This window comes from Camelus bactrianus, chromosome 15 (genome assembly GCF_048773025.1).
Source record: "Camelus bactrianus isolate YW-2024 breed Bactrian camel chromosome 15, ASM4877302v1, whole genome shotgun sequence".
Classification (NCBI taxonomy): Eukaryota; Metazoa; Chordata; class Mammalia; order Artiodactyla; family Camelidae; genus Camelus; species Camelus bactrianus.
The window spans coordinates 65,165,274-65,191,976 of record NC_133553.1 but is presented as its reverse complement, the minus strand read 5'-3'; the positions used below and the strand labels follow the sequence as shown (position 1 = coordinate 65,191,976).

Sequence of the window (26,703 nt, the reverse complement as noted above, 5' to 3'; positions counted from 1 at the left end):
TAGCTGTGGGACTTTGAGCAATACATAACTTCTCTGTGCCTCAATGATCTTATCTGTAAAATGGAAAAATACTAGTACCAATTTGATAGGATTATTGTGAGGAATAAAGGAGTCATATATCTAAAGTGCTCAGAACACTGCTTAGCAGTTAAGTGCAATGTAAGTGTTTACTGCTGTCACTGATAATAGTATTGTTTCTTTCGTGTGGATGGACCTGGCTGTCTCACCGACCACCAGTAGGAGCATGGCTGGCCACACTCTTTCCAGAAGGCAATCTGGCTGCATGTTTCTACAGCCTTAAAAATGTGCACACACTTTGACTTATCACTCTCATTCTAGAAAGCTATTCAAAGAAAGTATTTATAGATGTGCACAAAGATTTAATTACATTTAGAACAGTGAAAAATTGGAAACAACTTAAGCATCCGACAATAAGGAATTAGTTTGGGTAAATTACACATCCATATGATTAAATGTTGTGCAACATTAAAAAATTATGGTGTACCCTCCTACACAGTTGGTGGGAATGTAAACTGGTACAGCCACCATGGAGGACAGTATGGAGGTTCCTTAAAATACTAAAAATAAATATGATCCAGCAATCCCACTCCTGGGTATATTTCTGGAGAAAAATACAATTCAAAAAGACACATGTACCCCAATGTTCACAGCAGCACTGTTTACAATAGCCAAGACATGGAAACAACCCAAATGTCCATCAACAGATGACTGGATAAAGAGGATGTGGTGCACACACACACACACACACATATACGCACACACAGTGGAATACTACTCAGCCATAAAAAAGAATAAAATAATGCCATTTGCAGCAACTATGGATGGATCTGGAGATCATCATTCTAAGTGAAGTAAGCCAGAAAGAGAAAGAAAAACACCATATGATATCGCTTATATGTGGAATCTGAAAAAAAGGACACAAATGAACTTACCAACAAAACAGAAACAGATTCACAGACATAGAGAACAAACTTATAGTTACCAGGGGTGAAAGGGGTGGGAAGAGATAAATTGAGTATTCAAAAATTGCACCTCTTGGTGAGTGACGGAAATGTTAGCTTTCTTGATTGTGGAGTGGTTTCATTGGTGTCTACATCTATCAAAATTCCTCAAGTTGTACTTCTGAAATAAATGCAGTTTACTGTACAGGAACCATACCACAATGAAGGTGTTAAAAACTAAAACTGTATTAATAACTAAAAAAACTACGGTGTAGAAATATATTTATTGACATGAAAAGTTATTCACAACTGATGAGATTTACAAAAGGTTAAAAATTGAACAATACGATTTCAGGTTTGTTTAAATAAGATTTCATTATAATTAAACAACCAAACCTCCACTGTTCACAGCAATGACCTCTGAATAATAAAATTATAAATGTTTTGTTTGTTCCTTTTATTTTTGTGTATCACTCAAAGTTTTCTAATTTTTCACTACACAGTATTCCTTACATAATTTTAAAAAGTAAAGATTTTTTTTAAAAGAACAATAGAAGGATGCTTCAAAACACACCACCAAGAGAATAAAAAAGATAATTCACAGAACAGGCAGAAATATTTGTTAATGTGTGCCCAGTAAGGGATTTGTAACCAGAGTACATAGAGAATTCACACAATTCAATAAGAAGAAGACAAATAACTCAATAAAAATGAGCAATGGATTAAAACAGGCATTCCTCCAAAGAAGATACACAAATGGCCAACAAGCATATGAAAAGACGCTCAGCATCATAAGCCATCAAGGAAATGCAAATCGAAACTACGAGAGAACACTAGGATAGTGACAATTAAAAAGTCAGGTAATAATCAAGTGTTGGTGAAGATGTGGAGAAATCCAAACGCTCCAATACTGCAGGTGGAAATGTAAAATGTTGCAGTCACTTTGGAAGACAGTCTCAAAAGGTTCCTCGAAATGTTAAGCAGAGAGTTACCATATGACCCATTCTACTCCTTGTTATGTATCTAAGAGAAATTAAAATTCATGTCCACACAAAAACCGTTACATAAATGTTCCCAGCAGCATTATTCATAGCAGAAACAATCCAAATGTCCATCAACTGATAAAAAAATATGTGACATACCTACACAATGGCGCATTATTTGATAATAAAAAGCAATGAAGGGGGAGGGTATAGCTCAAGTGGTAGAGCACCTTGTAGTAAATTCTGGTGAAAAAAATGTGAAAATGAATATACGTATGTTCCTATATGACAGAAGTATTGTGCTGTACACCAGAAACTGACACAACGTGGTAAACTGACGATACTTCAATAAAAATATTTTTTAAAAAGAAAAAAAATAGTGAACCCATACATGCTACAACATCAATGAATCTTGAAAACATTATGCTAAATAAGAGAAGTGAATCACAGAAGACCACACATTACACAGTTCCATTTAGATGAAATGTCCAGAATAAGCAAACCCATAAAGACAAAAAGTAAATTAGTGGTGGGGAGCTGACAACTGCCCTTGGGGGACAGGATTTCTTTTTGGAATAATGAAATATTCTAACATTGATTATGGGTGATGATTGCACAACTACGTTAATATACTAAAAGCCACTGAATTGTACATTTTAAACAGGGGCTCGCATTTATGTGGATTATCTCAATAAAGCTATTAAAATAAAAAAGAACAAATGATAAAATACAAGCCTATAACCTCTAACAGAAGAACAAAAGCAGGCTTGCAAGTATTTATTCTAAGGAAATGAGTGTTACCTATCTTTTTTAAAGAACTAGCACTTGGCCAGCAAACAGGACCTAAATCTTACCACACTCAGCTTTCCCCAAGAAATCACCACTTCTAGAAAAAAGCATCTACACTTGCCACTAATTCTTGTCTTTCCATTCTCTCTGCTCCACCAAAATATGCTTGTCAAGGTCACCAACAGCCTCAGTAATCAACCAGTAGCACTATTTGATGCAGGCAGTCACTCCTCTGTTTTCGGTTTTGATTTGTTTTGTTTTGGGGGGGTGGTAATTAAGCTTATCTGTTTATTTATTTTAATGGAGGTACTCAGGACTGAACCCAGGACCTCATGCATGCCAAGCATGCTTTCTATCACTTGAGCTATACCCTCCCCCAGCAGCCATTCCTCTGTTTTTGAAACATCTCCCCTTGCCTTACAGAGCCCCTCCTCGGCAGTGGTCCTCCCATCCTACCAGCCAGCCTTCTCAGTCTTTGCTGATTCCTCCTGGTCACCTGTTTTTTGAGCCTCTGAGAGCCCCAGGGCTCTGCGCTCAGACCTCTTCTGTCCTCCATCCACTCTGACTCCCTCAGGGTGCCCCTCTGGGCTCATATCTTTAAACAGCATATACATCGATGAACCCCACGTGGCACTCTCCCCAGCCTGTGTGACTCCTCTGAACTCCAGCTGCCTACTTAACATCTCCGACAAGACATTGAATCAGCTTCTCCAATGAGCCATCCCTAGAATTCATTTCCTCATCACCCCCCACCTGCCTGCTCCCTTATAAGTAAGTGCAACTCCTTCCATCCAGGTGCCAAAACCCTTGTGGTCCCTCTGGACTCCTCTTCCTCAGGCCCCACATTCCGTCCACCAGCAGATCCCGTGGGCACCGCCTTCAGCACACATTCAGAACCCGACCACATGTCCCCTGTCACTGCCACCTCGGGCCCCACCATCTGGATTATCGCACCCATCTTCTAACTGGCCTCCCTGCTTCCACCCTTGTCCCGAGACCTGTTCTCAACACAACAGCCACACACGTTGGAATGCGTTGCCTGCCTGTGCCGATCCCGCCAATGATTAACCGACTGACTCAGAATAAGGCCAAAGCCCTTACAACAGCAACAAGTGAAAGTCTCTCATGATCAGGCCCTCACACCTCCCTCATCTCATGGCTTTCCACTTTCCTCCTCACTGTGATGGCCTTCCCCCACCGGGCTAGCTCCAACGTATCCACGGAAGAGACCCTCCGTAACTTGGGGGATCTGGTAGGCAGCAGCCATCCAGCTGGCTGGAACACGGCCAGCACCCTCACGCTGTTCCCCTGGCAGGGACTCTGTTCCTCCTATAGATCAATCCATCATCGGTCACTTCTTCACCCCCTTCAAGTCTTGACAAAATATGGTCTGTTTTACCCTCCTTATTCACCATATTTTATCACGACCCCCTCCCAACAACTCTCATCCCCCTTTCTTGCTTTTTCTCCTCAGCAATAATCACCATCACACAGCCCATGTATTTTATTTAGGCATTTATTATGTCCCATGAGGGCAGAGATCTTTATCTTTCTTCACACTACACCCCCAGGACTTAGAACACCGCCTGGCACATGTTTGGAGTTCGCTAAATATCTGATGGATGGGTGAACGCCTAAACAGCAGGGGGCGGAGAGAGGGGATCCTGGGCTTTTAAACCTCCTAAGGCAGATAATGTGCCATTAACAGAAATGGACTCACGGAGACAGAAAACAAACCGTGGTGACCAGGGGGGAAAGGTAGGGGAGGGATCGATTAAGAGTTTGGGATTAACAGATACACATTACTATAGACAAAGCAGATAAACAACAAGGACCTAGGGTAGAGCACAGGGAACTACATTCAATTTCTTGTAATGAGCTGTAAGGAAAAGAAACTGAATTCATATATATATACGTATGTATATATGTGTATAACTGAATCGCTTTGCTGTACACCTGAAACTAACATTGTAAACTGACTATACTTAAATAAAAAATAAGAACTAAAAAAAATAACAAGTTTAAGAGGATGTTTTCTTCCACCCAGTTTTCCCACTATGTTCAGAGGAGACGAAAAGTGGAGCGGGGAGAGGAAGCACGAACTAGGGACTTGCGATGACCTGCGATAAGGCGCCCCCACGTCCTCCCCTTCCCTGGTTAGCTCCAGCGTCTCCATGGAAGAGACCCCGGGGTAACTGTGGGGATCTGGCAAACAGCAGCCATCTAGAAGTCGTCAGAGGAACTAGGGCGTGTGGCCCTTGACAGAAGATGGCTGCGTGGGTGTCATGGGAGACAGAGCCTGAGGGAGTCCTCCTCAATTCCTGTAGACCCCAGGGTGTCATAAAAGAGCTGTCGAGTTGTACCATGCTCCCCAGAAGGGCTTGAAAGGTAGTCAAGAGAGAGCAAGCCAGGGTACCCGAAAGGGTCTTCTGGCCGGGATAATGAGATACTGTCTGTTTGGTCTATGTGCCCAGAAACCAGCGCGCTCCAGGCTGCACGTACTGGTGACCTGGGGTCCCTCCCTGTGGAGGTCATGACATTATAGAAGCCCAACCCAGAACTTAGCTGCCTCCCAGGGGTGAGGACAAGGAAGAAAAACCCAAAACGGACTCAAGCTTAAATCTAAACTGTTGAAGAATACCAGGGTTTTTCTGCCATCAGGAAAAATGTGAGCTCAAAAGAGAGATACAGTTGAATTACAGAAAAATGAAGTGAGATTTTCAACACTCACGGATGTGACTTGAAAATAGCATTCCTGCTACTTCACCAAGCTGGCTTCGACGGAGTTATTTCATGTCCACTTCTGCCTTCCCTTCCACACGAAGTCCAAGAATAAGTTAGCACACCCGTAGGAATGAGCCCCACAGAAACAGGACAGTCCTCCCATGTCTTAACCCAGATGTGCCAAAGCCAATCAGCCCTCTGATGTTAGTGGACTCCCATAATCCAAAGCTCCAAAAGGGAAATGGTCTCTAATTCCAAGTGTGCTTTGACCTCATTTTGCAATAGCTAAGCATCGAGTCTTGGAACACGGCAAGGAGGAGAAACAAATGCGAAAACCTTGATTGCTGAAGTCTCATCTCAGGCTTTAGTCTGACCATTAGAACTTTATATCCCCAGGCCCAAGGTTCAAGGTCCCTCATGGTTCAGCCAGCCAGGCAGTAAGTCTGATCAAGGCACGGACTGCCGGCCTCTCTGATTTCAGCTAAGAGCCAACATTCAGTTCCTGAGCAACCAGAGTCATGTAACAAAGACACGCTTCTCCAGGCTTGATCCAGTCTAATGGGCACACTAATCCCGCCAAAGACCCAAATCAGCACGACACATTCAGAACATTTAATCTCCCATTTTCGTTCAGTGGGCCTAACACATTTCATGAATATGGACAGCAAAACTGACAGTAATAATTCTAAGCCTGACTTTCTGCGAAGTGAAGAAAGTTAGGGGGCTGGGGGTGGGGCAGGGGGTATCATTTGCGCTCTCTCCCCAGAATGATCACTTGAATCAAAGAGAGAAGTTCATGGTCAAATTCATTTATCACCACGGTTACAATGTTAAACCCTGGGGTCACCTGATGGGACTCTACATCCACCTCTGAAAAAGAAGTCCAGTGGAACTTCATTGCCAATGTCAACCCAGAGGTAGACATCCTAGACCGTGTCAAAAGTAATTTCTGTCTTAGCTCAAATCATTATTATCAAGATAGCAATAGAAGAACCCAACACTGGGATCATTGTAGACTTCAAGGTGATGTCTGCGAAGATATTCTGCGACCTATAAAGATTACCATGAGAAATGCCCTTGCTAATATTGTCAGCATCATCAGTGTGACCCCCCAGTGCCGCTGCCCCCCAGCTTAGCATCTGCATAGCTGGAATCATGATATGATGATTCTCTAATTCTTTCATTGGTGTCCTGAGATTTTAAAACTGAGTCTATTTGCTCATGCACACATTAACACAAGTACAAAGACCTAACATACAAGTACTCACACTTACACGTAAACCAGACAAATCCCCAGACACTCAACACCCTGATTTTGAACCTACCTCATCCTATGCATACTAAATCTCTCACACCCCCCAAAACCACACAGACACATGCCCACAGCCAGCTACCACGTTGATTCAGCAGAACTCTACACACTCATAACAAAAATCACTTAATTATTTCCACCAGTGGAACGCTGGGCTCTCAACCTCTTGTTGACACTCCCTGCAGTTCTGCCTCCATGTCTGTCGAAGGGAATCATTACTCTGCTTCCTCTGACTTCAAGCTGGACCAGCAGGGGCAGGAGGGAAAGGAAGACCTTTAACCAAAAGGCTGAATTGCTTCCACAAGGTTCCAGAGAATAAGTGTGCCTGAAATCTGGCAAAGTCAAGCAGATGGTGAGCGGAGAAGGGTCAGGACCTGACAACCTGTCTATTAGCCTGTTCCAAGTGGAGGACCCAAGTGAGGCGGAGGACCTGTGGGGAATCTCTTTGCAAACTCGGGAGTCTAAGGTATATCTGTGGACCCATGACTTGGTCCTCCGAGGACAGCATGACCACATAACCCACGCAGAGAGCCCAGACAAATGGAATCTATCTAGTAGGGTGAATGAAAGAAGATTCCATCAGAGTCTTCAAACCTATGAAGAAAGCAATGAGACATCACTAATTCAGAATTTGTGATGATTCCAGTAGGGCCTGGGCAAAAGCTTGCCTTACCTTCATTCTGCTTATGTAGACAGTTTTTGCTTAACAAGAGTGCCAACAATTTACTTAAGAGAAAAACTATTTTTGAAGGCCTTCCCAGGACTGCCGAAGCATTCATCAAACTACAGACACTAATCTTAGGTATCTTAAATTCAATTTTAAAAGTATTTTGGGGGAGCCTACTATGTGCCAAAGTCAACCTACTTTCTAGTTCTTGTGTGCATTTGCATACACAAATCATATTACTTTTCAAATATCCTGTATTTTGAACTTGCTGCTAATTCAGGCTGGCTTCCCATGCCTCAGCGACTGTCAGAGAGGTGCTAAAGTCACTGTGTAGGTTAATGAGCTCCACTGCGCATCCTCAGGGGGACTTGTACTCAGCAGTGGACACTGGACCAAGTTCCAAGCACTGTTTTGACCCAGGCTGGGGAGCAGGAGGGGACACGGACGGTGACAGGACCAACGGGGGTAGGAAGGCATTAAATTTGACCTCAGAGAGAACTTCCTGTCCTGGAGATTTCCAAGGAAAGCTGAGAATTTCCCTCTGGGGAGAGATGCAGCTTTTCTCTCTGGATAGGAAAACAAGTCCCTCACGGACCAAGGGAAAGACCTCTTGGGAAGAGGAGAGACAGGGTGGAGGCAGGGAGGGCTGGCGGGAGGGGGCTGGGGCCTCTCCCTCCCTGATGAGGCCCTGGAGTTCGCCAGACAAGTCTCACCCTGGGCTGTCCCCCCTGCAGTGCGCGCACCCCCCGAGGTGACCACAGGAATGCCAAGCAGGGAAAAGGCGCCCGGAGCCAAGGGCTCCGGCAACGAGGATCCAATATCGGTGGGTGACTCCAGCCCCCGTAACAGGAGAGACCGTAAAGTATGTGCTCAGCTTCCCAACCAGCAAACACAGCAAATAACCAATTACTCCAAATAGCTAACAGATTTCGGCTCTGATTTCCCGCCCCTTGCCTCCCCTGTGCCTTCACTTGTCATTTGATGGGCGATTTGTATTTGCTCTGAGAAAATGACTCACAAAGGAAGGTCCAGATTACACACAGTGACAGGCATCAAACCTCCCTAATCAGAACTAATGGGAGTGGGGGGGAGGCCAGGCTGCGCTGGCAACACATCTGAACAGAAGATATTTTTAAAGAAGTACAGTGTCAAGCACATACAGTAATTCTTGCTACAGCGATAGTGCCAAATACGTGTCCTTAGGAAACCTACTTTAAAGAGAAGGTAAGTACCTCCCTAATTAGTGCATCCGATATATACAAAAGTCCAGGTAAAAACCACTAATGTTATTAAAGCTAAAATACTCCCCCCTCAAACTCTCGAGTTCAGAGGTGCAAGCACGTTGCACGCACGGAGACAAACTGCCTTGGATGCCTTCTGGAAATGCTTCCTCGCTTGGGAGCCACACCCTGTAATTGATTCCTTTGCTAAGAAAACCTTTGCTTCAAAGTCTTTGGATAAATTGTTGTCAGTAGCCATGAGCTGCAATGAAGCGTTCCCCAGCCCCAGCTCTGCAAAAGTTGGAATTAAGGGAAATAGGGCTGCTCTCGGAGGATTAGACCATGACATCAGTGCAGAGGGGTTCAGAGAAAGGAGAGGCAAAATCACCTCAAAGGGGAAGGGTGGCTTCTACACTGAGCCGTAACCATAAGTGGGTAGACTGTACTAATACATCTAGAAAAAGACTATGTCAGTGAAGAAAAAGAACTGATCAGTCCTGGAAATATAGGAGAAGAGAAGTTAAAGTTGACTGTTCACAGTCATTTATATCAGCATCATCGGGAGAGGGTCCCAGACTTGGGGACTAAATGTGTCCCTACCTTTGGAGATGGATGTATCAATCCATCTTGGACAGCTGCCACTCAAATTCAAATCACAGAACTGTCTCTCCTCATTGTGACTCTTCACTCATCTCCAAGCACAATTTGGTTTCCCAGTTTCTAAGCCTATAGAGAGGCCATGGGCTGGAACACTATCCAAGGTCACATCCCCCAGGCAGAAGTATTTCTTGCTATAAACTCACTAACTGGCAACCTTGGTTTAGAAACTTGAATAATATGCATCTAGCCCTAAGAAAGTTGACCCATCAGGTGTCTGAACTCACAAGGCTGAGGATCCACCCAGCCAAGACTCTAGATACTTCCCTAAGGTAACACCTCTGCCTGGTGTTTCCCTGCTGGGGAAGAGTTTGCTCTCCTTTATTTAAGAATCTCCTATGTAGGAGTCCATCCATAGGCAAGAACTGTGGCTCTGACCTGGCCAGCTACCACCTGGCTGCCACAACAAATGCAGAAAACCAACTCTTCAGCCCAGTAGAAAAGCCTCTGATCCCGTTTTCCTCCTTACTTCTCCCGTTCCGCTGGATTCCTAACTGGCAAGGTAAAAGTATAGCAACCTTAAACTGTTTCCTTCTACGTATCATCTGAATTTGAGATTAGAAGGAAGCCCATGCACTAATGGTAGAGCCATCTGAGCTCCCAGTGCTTGATAAGCAAAGACTTCCCTCTGTGAGGACAGAAAGAAAAAATTAAGGTTCAAAAGAAAGGAAACAATACGAGAACTAAGACAAGTGTTCTGTTAAAGAGTTGAGTGAAGAACAGAAGACAAATGACCAATTTATAGGATGTCTCAAGAGCATCCGACAAACAAGAAGTTCAAGCATGTGGTCCTGCAGGAATAGAAGCTACATGAAGACAACATGACTGTCAAGTTGAAAATGATAACAGAGACATTGATTTCTAGCAAAATGACACACTGAAGGACCAGAGAAACCCTCCAAGAAAGAACACCTAAATTAACAAATAAGATACCTTTAAATCATTTTTAAATGCATGACTGAGCTGATGGGAATGTAAAGAAGGTCCTTGGGGGCAAATGAAAACACAAAAATCCAGTGAAATAAGGAGCCAAAATGCAAACTAAATGTGGAGCCCAAAAAGCCCATGCCAAACATTTAGTTTTAAGTGAATCTGGGTGTGTAGTGTTTCCAGGCAGCTGGTAAAAGTAAACACATGTCCTCTCTGAAAGAATGTGACTTTCATCCAGGCCTCAAAGGACTCTCAGACTAAGTTCCAAGAAACATGAGTTCACAATCGAAAATGGTGAAACACAGAAGTAACAAGGCACCATGAGCAAGAGTCTGTCAGAGACACCAACTGCAGGTCAGAGCCGTTCGGGCAATAGAAAGCAGAGTTATCAAAAACTGGACTTTAAGAAAAAAGAAACTGTTTTGAAAAATTAAAAGGCATTAAAAACAAAGGAGCAAGAGACTTTCAAAAAATTAGCAGATGTGGAAAAAAACAAACTTTTCTAGATAAAAATGTAATAGGACTGGAAACTCAATAGACGGAGTTAAATAGCCATTAGAAACAAATTAAGACTTAATGAACTAGAAGATGTATCTTCAGAAATTAGCCCAAGTGCAACACAAAGAAACATGACATATGAAAGAAAGTTGAAAATATTCCATTTTAAATTAGAGCAGATAAGAATACGCCCTGTTATCAGTTACATAGACTATTAAACTGGAGGCCCTCGCCAGTGCAGTAAGACAAGAAAAAGAAATAATAAAAAAGACAAAGAGATTAAAAGTATACAGAATATACAGAAGAATCAAAAACTGGAAGAGCTGGTTCTTTGGATGAAAAACAACCATAAAATAGGTGATATACTAAGTCTAATAAAGTAAAAAAACAACAGAGAAATAACATAAATTACAAAATTAGGAATGAGGATAAAAACAGAACAGATACAGAAGTGTTTTCTTTCATTGTAGTAATTTGTATCAATCCATACAACTGTAATAAGCAATCTCTGAAGACATCTAAGGCACCAAATTGACTAAAGAAGTAGAAAGTGATCAGAGAATCCCCTCCCCAAAAAGGTGCTGATGGGCATATATCTGGAGGAAAATATAATTCAAAAGGACACATGTACCCCAACGTTCACAGCAGCACTATTTACAACAGCCAAGACATGGAAACAACCCAAATATCCATCAACAGATGACTGGATAAAGAAAATGTGGTAAATACACACACACACACACATATATACACAATGGAATACTACTCAGCCATAAAAAAAGAATAAAATAATGCCATTTGCAGCAACATGGATTGACCTGGAGATTGTCATTTTAAGTGAAGTAAGTCAGAAAGAGAAAGAAAAATACCATATGATACCACTCCTATGTACAATCTAAAAAAAAGGACACAAATGAACTTATCTATAAAACAGAAACCAACTCACAGACATAGAGAACAAACTTATGGTTACCAGGGAGTAAAGAGGGTGGGAAGGGACAATTTGGGAATTCGAAACTTGCACTTCTTGGAGAGTGACGAAAATGTTAGCTATCTTGATTGTGGTGGCGGTTTCATTGGGGTATACGTCTATCAAAATTTATCAAATTGTATACCTGAAATATGTGTAGTTTACTGTACAGGAATCAGACCATAATAAAGGAGTTAAAAAAATAATAAAGTTGGTGGTTGTCACAACCATCACAATAGATTTTTTTTTTAAAAGGTGCTGGACCCAGTCTTACAAATAAGAGCAGAGCAGATACATCTTCTACAATTGTGTAAGATATAAATTCCTGAAGACCTTCTATAATTCAAAATCACATAATATAATACTATCTTCAAGAAAAGATGACGGGTATCCTGTTTACCAGCTAAACCATAAATACAATTCATTTGGCCACCACCTTTTAAATCACATGATTGTTAATCCTTTCTTTAAGTTTAGCTTGATTCACATTATTACACATTTTATACCTAAAGTAAGACTATTAAAAAGTTTATATCATGTAATTTCCAACTTGCATAATTCAAATTTATAAAGAATGGCTCTCATGCATTTTCAAACCTTTAAGAAACAATCATTCTCATGCCATTAGAAACTGTTTAACATCACAGAAAATGAGAGTAAACCTCAAAAACTGTTTTATGAAACTATTATAACCATGATATCAAAATCTAACCAAGATAACCTAAAGGTAATACTTTTTAACAGAGCTGCAAAAATCCTAAATAAGTAATGACAAATCTAACTCATAATATATACTAGAAGTTCTCCTTACAAACTTCCCCTTAATCAGGATTAACTAACACTATCCCTTCTCTCTGCTAACAATCCAGAGCCAGATGAATACCCACAGCAAATCTAATCTGTCCACTGCAGCTCCCAGCAGATGAGCTGTATGTTTACCAAGAATTAATGATTTGTTCCCAAATCTGTTTATGCTACTTGTACTAATATGGTAATTAGATCAATAAGTAAATATTATAAAAATATTTATGAAGGGGCATTTTATCTATGAAAATGAATTTAATGCTATTGTTTTTTTAATGATGAAAGTCAATATGAGTGAAGTAACCCAAAAAATGGTGCATGGGAATCGTAAACATTACAAGAACTCCACATTCAGATTATTCTGCAGCTACCATTAAGACCTCATCAAACTTTAATCAACTTAAAGGAGAAATTGTAGATAACACATTTGGGATGTGGTTTATAACAGAAGGACAATTTGCCACTCAAACAGCAGATCCAAATTCAAAGAGGCCTTGGCACGTGTCAAATGATTGTCCAATGAAGATACACAGATATGGTTAAAAAGAAAATGTTTATGGTATGTATATTAGACTTTTCATGAGTCTCTATTTAACCAATTTTCCTGGAATTTTTTGTTTGTCTTTATGGAGGAGGTGATTAGGTTTATTTATTTTTGTAATGGAGGTCCTGGGGGTTGAACCCAGGACCTTCTGCATGCTAAGCAAGCACTCTACCAATTGAGCTATACCTCCCCACCTACCCAACTTCTTCAATTAGCCGACCAACTACCTATCTTGATTGATAGCATAAGAGGATATAAGTTGTAGTAAACTATCATCCCACGACCAACTGACTGATTTGGGTTTACCCCAGGAATGCAGGACACTTACACATATGTTATCAGGGCAATGGAAAACAAAATGATCATTCTGATAAATGCCAAATAGCACTGGATAATATTAAATTCCCATACCTAATTTGTAAGCTATTAATAAACTAATAATACAGAACACAACTTGACAAAGTCAAGACTATCTATCTGAAACTATCAATCATCAAAATTAGTGGAAAAATGACAGACTTTTTTTTAAAATTTTTAATGGAGGTACTGGAGATTTAACCCAGAGCCTCATGCCTGCCAAACACATGCTCTACCACCGAGCTATAACCCCCACCCACCAAGACCTTCTCAGAATCAATAACTAAATAAGTTTGCTCACTAGCATTTTCATTATCAAATGCTATTCTGGAAAAAGGACTGAGGTGTAACTATTAGAAAGAAGGTGACATATTTATTATTGTTTGAAGAAAACAATCTTCTCTACCTGGAAAACTCAACTGAATCAAAGAACAACTGTCAGAACTAATAAAGGCCCTTAATGAAGAGTCTGTTTCAAAGTAAATACACAAAAATATGGTTTTTCTATATTCTAGCAATAATCAGTTAGACAAAGTCGTAAGAAAAGAAGATATTCCATTTAGATAGTAACAAAGCCTATAAAATGCCCAGGAATAAACTTAACAAGAAAGGGGCTAGACTCTGTAAACTAAAAATGACTCCTCTAAGGGACACAAAATAAGACAATAATGGAAATTAAGAAATTAAATGCCCAGCGATAGGAGAAGAGTTAAAACTTCTGGATGTCCATACTGTGGAATGACATGTGGCCATTTTTTTAAAGAATATAAAGATATGGAAAAACATTCACAATATATTTTTAAGTAAAAGATAATGCAGATTTTTTTAAGTATAATATGATTCCAATTTTGTAAAAAAAAAAAAAAAGTGTGCACAAGAGATATGCGCACAAGAGACCTAAAAACGTAGGCACATCAAAATCTTAACAGTGCTTATCTCCAGCTGGTAGTAAGTGACACAGGTGGTTTTAACTTTCTGCCTTACATTTGTTTGTGTTTTCTGTATTTTCTACAACGGATAAATCAGAAAACATTTAAAATATAGATTGCCTCCTCTTGGAAGCCGTAAGATGCCCAATGCAGCAATGCCTCCTCTTGGCAAGTGAATGGAATTTAACTTTTGGCAGGTCCTATCTCTTAGGTCCCGCTACAGGTCTGAGGCTCCCTTTGGCCCCTCAGCGTGGGACTTCATGGGTGCACGGTGAAGGCTTGACACCAAACTCATCTTCCTGGAAGGACCCAGGACCCATAAAGATAACACCAAGGAAATCAGCCCAGGAGGACAGAAGTAGCTCTTCTGGGAGCCGCAGGAGTGGACGGCGGGCCCTGGCAGGCCTCTCAGAACCGGCTGGGGACAGCTAGGAGTCCTCGGGCCTCAGTCACACACCCTTCCTGCCTCTGGGAGGGGCAGAGAAAGTCAGTCTGCCTTTGCCCACAGAGGCTTCTTGTTTCCCGTGTCCTGGCAGTCAGGATCTGAACTTCCCTGTTTCCACTGGCCCATGTAACCCCAACCAAACCGCCAGCCCTCGTGAAGGTAAACAGGATGAAGGTGAATCGCACGATGCACCAAGAGATAATTCAGGGATGCCCGTTTCTGAGAATCTTCACTTAGCTTTCTCCCCACCCCTCCATCACTGCAAATGGCAGGTAGCTGTTTTCTGTCAGGGCTCAGAAAATGCCGTTCTTCCCTTCCCACTCCCACCTCCTCTGTTCCCTCCCCTCAGCCCCCCAGGGAAATCAAGGTGCCCACAAATAGGTAAACCATACATACATGAGGACTGGATGGAGAAGACGCCATGTTAGTGGGGGCCGAGCCCGACAGACCATCTGCAAGCTACAAATTAAACACGCTGGTTAGCAATGGATTCAGAGAAAACCACTTCTGGGCAGACTGGACGGCCCCGAGGAAGCAGAGCTCTCCAGCCAGGCCCCTCTCTGCTCTCTCTCCAGGGAGACTGCAAAAGTTGCGGGAAGGACGTGAGCTTTGGAGTTGCACAAGCGTGGCTCCAAATCCTGGCCCCAGTGCTTTAGCAGCTACATGATCTCAGGCAAGCCCCCTGACCTCTCTGACTCAGCATCCCCATCTGGAGAATGGGCGCAGAGCCCTGGGTTGTCCCAGCACCACAGTGAGTATGGATGAGAAGAGGGCCGTGCACGCCTAGGACCAGGCACACGGACGGGGCTCAGCCAGGGCCCGTCTCTTGCCCGCTTTCTCACTGCCCTTGGCACCGCTGACTCCACGCCACTCTCATATGTCCTCCTTGCCTTTCAGATTTCCCCACCTCAGACACACTCCAAGCTCCCCGACCCCGGGTGGTTTCTTCTAACAACTGAGCCACACCAGCACTTGCTTGGGCACCATTCCTAAGCCAGTGCAGGTTTCTGAGTCTTCTGTCCTCGAGGACAAAAACCAGGGAATCCTATGGCTTTCCCCAAACCAGGGGGGCTTTAAGAGTCTCACAGACACGCCACCCCTATACTACAGAAAACTTGCTGCATTCTTTTTTGGCATCAGAACCTTGCCTGCAATCTTCTGCTACACTTCATAGGATGAATCCCTGGGCTGCAGGACCCAGGAGGGCTTGGGAGGAGGGTCAGGACTGGAGGAAGGGTGACTTTTTCAGAGGCCACTACAACAGTCCCAGAGAAGGTGGTGGGACTCTGGGTGGACGAGTACGGTCTGGGTGGATGGGGCCAGCAGATGCCTTCTGGGCAGAGGAGACAGCGAGTGTGGAGGCTAGAGGAAACAACAAGCACTGCCTGTTCAAGAGAGAGCAGACGGTCCAGGAAGGCAGGTGCAGGGGGTGTGGCTGCAGGGCTGAGGAGACCAGCTGGGACCCAGAGCTCCCAGTTGAGACCCTCCCCTCCTTTGAGCTGGAGCAGGGGGACTCTGGGAGACTCCCCAGGAGGCCAAGTGCCAAGTGTCCTCCCTTCCTCAGAGGAAGATGCTGGGAGACACACTCACCTGGGGGTCAGGCAGAACCCAGGGAAACACGTGGAGGATGAAGCCTGCTGGGACCCGGAGGGGAGGTAGGTGAAGTCTGAGAACTCACAGATCACCCCTGCTCTGAGAGAGGAGCATCACTGAGAGGGACCCTAGCCTCCCCTAAACTAGCCCTCACGGCTGTTCGGAGCCAGAAGCACAGGCAGGGGGGCAGAATGGCTGGTGGGCACGCAGCCAGGCTGCTGGGTGGTTCTGGGGGGCTGGTCACATGTTGGAGGGTGTGGTGCGACCCCTGGAACAGACGAGATGAACTCCGCGTGAAACCCCCAGCTGCCCCGAGACCGGCCCAGCCAGGCAGCGGCTCTGCCCCTCCTGCTCTCATCCTGAACCTCACAGAAGCCTTATTGTTATTTTTAATACAGTTTGTTTTTAGAAAGGTGAGAGGGAAACCGGCAGTTCACCAGAGCAAGAGGGAGAAAAAATAAAGCTAAACATAGTGCTCCAAAGGTCTGGTCCGGCTTCCGAAATTACATGTTCCCCTTTGGGATTAGGGCATAATTTGCCGCTCCAGTTCTGGGAGCACGTTCCCACCTTCACGGCGTCCCAGAGACTAAAACCGGAGCGGGCAGCTCAAAATTAGCCCAAGACGGGCCCCGGGGAGCCGCCGGCCCCAGCATCCCACCCCACCCCACAGGTGTGGGGAGCAAGCCTGCTGATGCCTCCTCCACACCAGCCTGCATTTACCCCATAGCCTCCCAGGCCCTCCACACACACACACACACCTCTCCCACCTCCAAGCCGGTGCCCCAGCTAGCTCCTCTGCCTACCAGGAAGTCCCTCCTCTCCCCTCTGCTGTTCTCACCCCGCTCCCCCAGCCCCCTCGGAGAAGCTTTCCTGGTCCCTGAGCCCACACTGACCACACAAGGCCCAGAGTCCACGCTCCTGGTGTCCTTGATAATAAAGCATCTCACCGCTTTGCCATCACTCTGATCATCTCATTCGGGTCTATGACATACTTCTCCTCTCTGCCAGCCAGAGTGGAAACTTCCTGAGAGGTGTCCTCCCCTCCATCCCTCCTCAACACACACATATTCCCCACCCCCAGGGTTTCTCCCTCTCTGCAGACTTAAAGAGGAGACCCCTGCCCAAGGAGGTCTCTTAGAGTGAGAGGCAAGAGTCACCCTTGACTGGTGGCTCCAGGGGCATCTCGGGGCCTGAAGGTGGGTGATGTGTGGAGTGCACAGGGGCACCACCTCTGCTTTGAGCCCCAAGACCCTCTAGGAAATGGCAGGGGGCACACTCTGGACATGTCCCTACACTGTGTCTCTTCCCATCTTCACCATCAGAACACTGAGCATTAGCTTAATGAAAAAGCAGATTAGTAAACAAAGACTCCAATTTTGTTTTAAAGAGAGAAGTGGAGTCTGATTCAGACTCAGAGACAGAGAGAGAAGCCCAGGGTGGGGGGTGGGGGAGGACAGAGGAGGACATGCTGGTGGCAGTGCATTCAGATGGTGTTCTTGGTTGGAGGCAATGAACAAATGTTCATTATTTTTCTTAATTTTCCAAACTGTATAATATGAACATGTATTTATAATCAGGGGGAAATGGTTATGTCCTTTATTTAAAGCAGAGCACAAGATGGAATGAAACAGCTCTGTGCCCTCCCTCCGAGGACCCCCCCAGGCCTGCCCTCAGAAACTTAGAAGTCACGGCCAGGATCCTTGCGGCAGCACCACTGAGTCCGCACACGCTTCTGCTCCCGGCCTCCCCACCTCTCATGCACACACACATGCACACACCACACGCACACACACTCACACTACCCCCACCTCCAGGCTACGGCTTTAAAACCCACACAGAGGACAGCCACGCAGACCAAGAGCGCACTGTGGGGTTACCACACCCAAGCTTATCCCTCCCGGCCACCTGCCCGCACCATGGGGGACAGTCCAGGAGGCCCCACCACACGGGACCCTCCTCACCCACAGAGATGGGGGCCCACCGCGGACAGATCTGCCTCGTACGTCCCCTTTGGACCACATCTAGAACTGGCCACTCTTGACAGACATCAAAACGTTTCTGGACACCAGAGAAACGCTTGGCCATGGGTGTCAGCCCGGGGAACTGAGCCACAGGAAAGTCTGGGGTGACATTTTGTAATGTGTGACAGCTCATCCCAGGCACTGGGGGGACGATGGAGAGAATGCTCATCAGCAGAGAAGGGGCAACTGAGCAAGGAGGCAGAAGACACCAAGACAGAAGCCGGATCTGGTCAGAGAGCACGTGGAGCTGACGAGGAGCCCGCCGCTGAGTCCACGGCCAGAGCTGGTGAACACAGCAGCCAGCAGGGTCCACATCGCGGTGGGATTGAAACAGGCAGCCTAGAGACACGGGTCGCACAGACAGAAGCCAGCAAAATCCAAATTCTGCCGCACTTCTTGTCCCTCCCGTCCCCACAGGTCAGGGCCCTCAGTCCTATCTGCACTGGGTGAGGGGACAAGAGCCCAGCCAGAACTATCTGGAAAACCACTGGAACGGGAACCCATGGCCTCCTGGATCGGCCCTGGGATGCCTTGTCCTCCTAAGCCCTGCACAGGGGGTGTGCAGCAGAGAGGAGGCGAGTGAAAGGTTCCCTGGGCCAGCCCACTCAGATCAGTGACCTCAGAGAAGGGCACAATACAAAATCGCTTCTCCCCAAAGCCCCCATCTGACCCCATCAGGCAGGGCTTCCTGGAGACCAGGACTGGTCTGCCTGGAGACCTCAGGCAGGGCTCCTTGAGAACAGGGTTACATCTCCTCCATCAGACAGAGAGGTCGGCGAGGGCAGGGTCCAAGCCTCCTCCAACAGAGCAGGCGGACCTCACTTCCTCCTCTCCCCGCCCACCTCTGAGGCCCGGGGGGCCCTGGGGCTCCCAGGAGGAGGCCCTCCCCATGTGGGCATGTCCCCATGAGCCCCGACCCCAGCTCCCCATCCTCTGCGTGGCCAGCGGCTCTAGCCAGAGTGGTCGTGTGCTCCCACGAAGACCGCAGACCCTGCTCTGGCTCGGACCCCAGCCCTGGTTCACTCATGTCAACGCCGGGAGGACGTCCAGACTGGGCCTCCTCACCGTCTGCCTCTGGCTGTGCTCATAGCCAGCAGGACCCAAAACAGTCCCTCCCCATCTGAGTCTGTAGACATTTTGAGGGCGGCACACACAGAACAGAAATCCTGCTGGGCAAACTGCGCTTCCCTGCACAGACTCAGACGGCCCACCAAGGGGCGGGAGCGGAGCACTGGGCGCCTGGAGTTCGGGGAGAATTATGTACCTCCTTCAGCTCCAAACACCCTCCCAGGCCAGAAGGCATTGGACTTGGGTGTAGCTGAATCCAAAATTTCCATATGGGTTTCCCCAGTCAAGAGACGCTCCTCCTTAGACCCATTCATCCATCTGTCCATCTGTCTACCCACCCACCCATCCACTCAGGCAGACTTCAAATGCCTCCTCTAAGCCAGGCCCTGTGCTGGTCATTGAGGACACAAAGAGGAAGGGACCCCACTCCCTGCCCTGAGTCTAGTCTAGGAAAGACGCTGACAGTTACAGAGCCAGCAGGACTGAAGGCAAGCGCAGTGACCAAGACAGAGACAGGGCTTGCAGAAGAAGGGGAGGAGCCAAAACAGAACCCTGGAAAGAGGTGACCATGCTTAGGTTGAGTCTTTTTGTTTGTCTGCTTTTTCATTTTCATTTATTCTGTGCAGTTGAAAGTGAAAGTTTAAACATCATACAGAAAAACCACAGAAGCTTCAGACACAGTGTTGTAAGTTGAGTCTTAAAGAATGACCTGGAACCAGCCAGAAGGTGTCCCCAGTAGAAAGGACAATGGGGCAGGGCCCTGGAGAGCCATGGAGGTGGGAGAAATGGAGAGCTGGGGACTTCTGAGGACTCTCAGCACCAATGAAACTATAAAGCAAGACTGCCTGTCTCAGCGGCAATATGATCTAGGACGGAACACCAGAGTTGGTCCCTTGGAAGTGACAGAAAGGTGAAAGATATGAGCATGTGAGGCAAAAGCAGAAATCAGCCCTAAATGTCAGAGGGAAGCCCCCGTGAGCACATCTCGGGGACAGCTTTGAGGATCCCGAGCCTAACCAGCACCCAAGTTTGTTCTCTTGCTCTCAAGGCTGCTATTTGATTGATGGTTTAAAGAAAAATTCCAAACTACCAGCCCTTCCCCAGTGAACAGGCTGTGGGCCTGAGGACACAAATGCTGTCTATGTAGGCTGGGAGGCTCTGCCCAGAAGCTCTGGGAGTCCCAGGTGCCAGGGGTGTGGCCAGAATCAAGCAAAGCCAAGAGGAGGGTGACAACCTGGAACAGAGAGTGACAACGTAAAACAGAGCTGCTCAGAGCTGGTGCTCACAGGAGACCTTTCTCCACCTCCACTGCAGGAAGGACTGGTGGTCTCAACCGTACAGGACTCCCAGTCACCCCAGGGTCCAAGACGGGGAGAGTGCTCCCCCTCAGTAAGAGATGCCCCAGACCTCCTGCCATGCTGTTTGGCCTTGGCGTCTGGCCACCAGCTCGCCCTGTTGCAGAGCACATGGCAAAGGATGGCCTTCTACCTGCCAGCAGGGTTGGACACCCTCGCAGTAAGACCCCTCTCCTCCCCTCTTCCTTCCCTGCAGGTGGAGGAAATGGAGCGAGAGGGACTACTGGCTTGAACACAGACCCCTCCCTCAAGCTGCCTCCAAAGTGCTACTGAGCACAAATCCATATACGAATCTACAGCCGAAGAAGGTCATAGCTGGGATGAGGCGATGGGGCTGGGGCACCCCAGAGACCACCCATCACCCCCTCTCCATCCTCCCTCTCTCCCATTTGCTCCCCTCACCCTGATTTCCTGGGTGGTCTTCAGGGGACAGATCTCAACATGGCCCTCAGGGTAGAGGGGCCATTTTTCTCAGATGCTTTGGGAGAAATGATTGGATCTTGCCCAGAAGGTGACACACAGCCTCCCTCCCACGCCTCACCCCACTCCCAACCAGATTAAAAGCTCCTATCTGGGTCCTTCCATCTGGAAGGTGTCCAGCCACCAGGCTGCAGAGGGAGACATCTTATGGAGGCTGCGTGATGAGGAAGGCGGGGGAGGGCGGCGGAGAGAGGGCCATCATGCCAGCTCTTGGCGGGAGCCGGCGCCTCACCACAGGGACCCATCCTACCTGAATGGGGATGAGGGGCTCCTTGTCATCCACGTCAATGAGCACGTCTTCCCCAGGACTGAGTAAGCTCACGTCATCTGCAGGGGGGCAGTGCCCAGGCCTCAGGGGGGCTCCTTCAGGGGGCTCGCCCCTCCTGAGCCACAAGACTCGGCCCTCGGTCTCCCACACATCTCACTCTGGGTCTTCGTCTTCCTCCATGTTCTGGGCTCCCCAGGTCTCTCTCCTCCTCCCCTCTTCGCACTGATCCCTGCAGCTCCCTCTCCCTCAGCCCTCCCCACACCACCTCCCCTGGTGGGGATGCCCAGGGCCGGGCGATGCCCTGAGGGCCAGAAGATCCCCACCCTCCCTCCCGCTCAGCTGGGCAGAAGCCATTTCTCACTCAGGTACCAGTAAGAGGAGGGCTTGGGGACCCGCCTCAGCTGGGAAGTGCGCCCGCCCAGCCCCTCTGCTCGGCCCTCCCCATCAACAGCCCCTCCCCTACCTTGGCCACCCTGTGGGGACGGACTCTCCTCTGAGTAAGGGTCACACAGGAAGCTCTCCAGGGAGCGGATGGTACACTGGCCCACCACAGGCCGGCGGCCAAACTGGCGGTTATCAATGACCTTGACCACGATCGGAGGGCAGTACAGCTCCTCCCTGGGCAGCATCTGGGTGGAAGGGGAGAGAAGCTCTGGGCTGCGGCCTGAACCCTTCCCTCTCTGGGAGGCCTCAGAGGGAGGGGGGCCCTTCTTCACAGGGCCAGAAAACGGCTCAAAACCCACACATAGCCCCCAGCAACCGTAAATCCACAGCAGTGGCTGGCCGGGCCCGGGAGCTGGCCGCTGCCGCAGGAGCCGCACACCTTTCTGTCAGCCTCTTGAATGCTGTGTGCGGAGCCTGACTTCCCCCCACAGCTTTATCTTCCCAACACAGGCAGCTCAGCCCGAAGTTAGAACAAGGCTACTTTCCCCGAACTCTCCCTGGCTGGGGAGCGGAAGAAGGGAGAAGTTGGCCCAGGTCTCACCGTTTCTCGCAGACAGTCCCCCCCAAGTGGATACTCAAGAGTTGGCTTACAGACCCAGATTCTTCTCCCCCCCCAACCCCAAAAGCACTTTGAACACAACTTGAAATAATTTATATGCTCTCCTTCGGTGGCTGCTTTGGCTCAGCCAAGAGGAGGCTCCTGTTGACAGCCACTGGGCCTGGAATTTCTACAACACTTTCATCTCGCAAACCATTTTCCTTTCCTCAGGCTTGCCTTCCTCTGGCCACTAGGCCCAGGCAGCCCAGGGAGCTGGAGAGGGCTGGGGCCTGAGGGGGGAGCCCCTCTGTGGGGGCCCAGGCTGAGGGAGGACCAGGTCCCGGAAGGTTCTGGAGGAACCCCAGGAGGTCTGAGCCCTGGCAGGCCCCTGAGGGGAGCACCGGGGGGGCCCAAGGCCTGCCCGGATGGGTCCTGGGGACATCTGCAGACTTGGGGTCTGGGGAGGAGGGGGCAAGCTGGCCCCACTTGAGCTGCTCCCAGGCTTCAGCTCCTCCAGTGAGGAGAGACTGAGGGTTCCCTCCCCGTTCTCAGGGGAGGTGGGAGCCATGTTGTGCCCTACCCAGAATCCCACGGGGAGCTGCCCCCCCCAGCCTGCCCGGGGCCGCGAGGAAATTCCACCCACCAGGGCTCTGGAAGGGGACAGCAGCAAGGCCACACTCACCACTTCCATGAAGAGGGTGCAGGTGTCGAAGTTGGGGTTCTTCCGGAGGTTCTTGATGACACAGGACTGCACCGTCTGGCCCCCGCACTCCACCACCAGGCTGGGGGAGGACACACTGGCCATCTGGTAACTCTTCATGTTCCGAAGGCCCCATGCCAGGATCTGGGGACGTGGAGTGAGGAGAGCGTCTAGAAAGGCCCCAGCCCCCAGGAAAGGCTGGGCCAGGAAGGGGAAGGGCCAGGCTGCCCCCCAGCCCCCACGGAGCCGGGCTCACCTCGATGGCAGTTCGCTGGAGAACCGGCTTGATGTTCTGGGGGACCATGTAGATGTTGGCCTCCCTCTGGGGTGGCGGGTAGGGCAGGTCTGTGTCCTCCGACTACAGGAGACAAAGGCGGGAGCAAGGCCAAGGCGGAAAGACGAGAAAAATGGACAGATGGGACAGAAAGAAGGACATGGGTGCAGACACAGAAACAGAAAGACGAGGACACAGGAGTGGGCAGGCAGAAATGAGAGAGCTAAGTCAGTTCTCCAAGCACCATCTTCTCCAGGATAGTAATTCAAGCATCCTGGCTCAGGATTCAGGTGACTCTGTTTCAAATGAGCCCTGGGTCACCCTCTTCCCTGAGCTGTTCACAGTGTCCCCGTCCCTGACATACACACACACACACACACACACACACACACGTGCACAGACAGGCACTGCCCAGACCAGCGTGACACGTCCACTTCACCCCTCTCCATCCCAGAGAGGACCGCGTGCCCTCCTGCTAGCCTGGCTCTCCTGCCTCCTGGTTCAGACCCTCCCAACTTACCGCCCACCCAGATGTTCTGTCTCCACCCCCTCGCACCCACAGACCCCTGCCCGCCCCGAACTCCCACCTCTCCCACCTGTCTCCCATGAGGACAGAACGCTTGCACCGTGAGCCAGAGGGGGTATTTACAAATAGAAGAAGGGGATACAAATGCCCACCATCCACAGGCACCAAAGTGTGCACTGGGGAGGCTCCTTCATAGCACAGACCAGAAATGAGGGTGGCAAGTGTCAATGCTGCCTACTACGGACTGGCCAAAAGGCTTGGGCAAGAATCTCAAAGAAATACATGGCGCAGCAGGCGGGGCAGAGGAGGCAGGCAGTATCACGGATTAGACCACTACCACGCCTAACAGTGGTTAGAACACGGGCTCTGGGTATGAATCCTGACTCTACCATTTACTGACTTTTAAATTATTTCACTTCTTTATTACAACTGTAAAATGGTTATTAAAAATTATCAACCTCTAAAGATTGACGTGAAGCTTGAAAAGTTAATACAATATTGAGAAGAGTGTCCTGTTCATGTAAACTCTCAATAGCACAACTAGCCCACGTGGCACCTTTGTGACAATCAGAGAAAGATGTCCCTTTCTTAAAACTCTTTACTTCCATGTCAGAAAATCATCTTGTTACTAGTTTATCAGAAGACATTTTACTGCCACCTACTGGAAAATTGTTAGAATAAGTATGAATATACGGTATCTGCACTGGAAATTGCACCCCCTTAGGCCCAGTGTGCTTATGCAGTGCACAACCTGCACATCCATGCATGGGCAGCCCTGACACTCAGGAAATGTTAACTGTAAAGAGGACTGTGCTGGACGCTTTACGGAGCTTGCCTCATGGAATCGCATTCATAAACACTGGAATCATTGGATTCATTCATTCTCCAAGTCACTTGCTCTGGGTTCCTTCTTAAAGGATGGTGCAGCCTCCTGTAGAGGCTCTGCCATAAGTGGTGAGAGCGGCTGGAGCACTGAAGTGCACCAGCTTCCTCTCGCTTCGTCCTTTCACAACCAGCCCCCGCTGCCACCCCTGCCCAGAGACACACTAATGATGCTGAGCTTCCACGGCCTGCGGTGTCAAGAAGCTCATTTCTAGAATCAAACCAGACCCTGGTTCTAGCTCTAACCCTGTGGCTTGCTAGCTGTTTGATCTTGGGCAAATGACTCAACTTCTGTGACTCAAGACCCCCCTCTGAAGGTCGGGGATAACAACACCCTTACACAATTCCTCTGAGAATTTAACAAGAGAACAAGTATAAACAGTTCCTGGCACACGGGAGCACTTACTGAACGGTCGCAACTGTGCCGACAGATGTAGTGTTGGTGGTGCCACATTTTTACCATTAGTGTCATAGCTGATGCCCCAGAGTGACTTCAGCAGAGCCGAGCCATCAGAAACACCCCTCTGAACGACGCCGGCTTCGGAACTATCGCTACGTCACCAGGGGTATGACGGAATGAGGGAATGCATCATTTTCCTCCAGACCCGCAATGCAGGTGACAGGATGTAGGAAGTACCTACATTTTTCGACTGGCTGAGGGACACAGGCCACGGGGAGGAGGAGTGATGTGCAGGGCCGTCAGGCGCACAACTCCACGGGGAGCTGTGCCCACCGCAGTCCACATGAATGGCGCCCCTGGAGGGTGGAGGCGGAGTCTGCAGTGGCCTGGCTGCTATGGGAACTCCTGGCTCGGTGTCTACCCTTGGCACCCCCAGGCCACCTGGTACAGCGACTGTGCCCAAGGGTTGCCTCTTTAACAGAGAGGTTATGCCTGAAGGCCTGCTTGTGGCCTGATGCCCAGCCCACCGTGGGCCCAGAACCAAAAGCTCAAGGTGAAAGGGACAAACAGAAGGGACCAGGGAGGGAGAGGCCCAGGCTCCTGATGGGGAGGCAGGAAGACCAAGCCTTTCACATGTGGCTGCAATGAAACCACCCAGGCAAGCTCATCAATATACCCCCCCCTTGAACATTCCTCTCCAGGCCCCCAAACTCCGGGCAGTGTCCCTTTGACTCCTTTTTGTCCCTCACGTCCATGTTCCGCCTCTCCCTCTGGGCTCCCTCAAGCATCATGTGGTGACCCCTCCTCTCTCTATGCGGAGGCCCAGGCTCCCCACCTAAGGGACCTGTTTATGGAGGACAGGGAACGAGAACCTGGAGAAGATTGGGCTCCAGTACCGTTGGCAGGAGGCCCTGGAGGAAGAAGGCAGGTGCACACAGCTGCAGAGTGAGCGCCAGGCCCAGCGGAGGCAGAAGGAGAGACAAGCAGAGACAGTGGTTAGATGTGCGTCCAGGGGAGGGCAGCTTCCTCGGACCAGGTCCCCATTCTCCTCCCAAGGCCATCTCCGTCCACCACGCTGTCCTCAGGGGTCCCAGGACCTCCTTGCTCCCCACTCTTTGTTGCCACTCCCTAGAACCCCTGCCCCCTCCGCCTGGCCGCAAGCTGCCCCCACAGTCCTTGTCCCCTGTCCACTGTGCACACCGGGCACCCATCATCATCACTGCACATCTCTGCCTCCGAGCTCTCTGGCTCTCTGACCCAGTTTCATCCAGTCCTCCCCAATTTTCCAGACTGTCTGCCAGATCTTTTCCTTCCCCATTTAAATACGGTCTCAAGATGGTCTCTCAGGTCCATCCATGCCTTC

General features: G+C 48.4%; 1 protein-coding gene across 22 annotated transcripts in view; it reads right to left on the bottom strand.

Annotated features, from left to right (window-relative positions):
- DYSF (dysferlin) overlaps positions 1-26,703 on the bottom strand; it is a 201,772-nt gene that overhangs the window by 35,090 nt on the left and 139,979 nt on the right. For 8 of the 22 annotated variants that reach the window (XM_010963698.3, XM_010963701.3, XM_010963703.3 and 5 more), the window contains 4 exons: positions 23,515-23,616; positions 23,241-23,402; positions 22,040-22,205; positions 21,559-21,635 (listed from right to left, as the gene is read on the bottom strand). In XM_010963698.3, coding sequence (XP_010962000.1) covers positions 21,559-21,635; positions 22,040-22,205; positions 23,241-23,402; positions 23,515-23,616 — 507 coding nt within the window. Of the gene's footprint in view, positions 1-15,187; positions 15,251-21,558; positions 21,636-22,039; positions 22,206-23,240; positions 23,403-23,514; positions 23,617-26,236; positions 26,279-26,703 lie in introns of all 22 variants that reach the window. The other 14 variants (XM_010963696.3, XM_010963700.3, XM_010963702.3 and 11 more) reach the window with 3 other exon arrangements.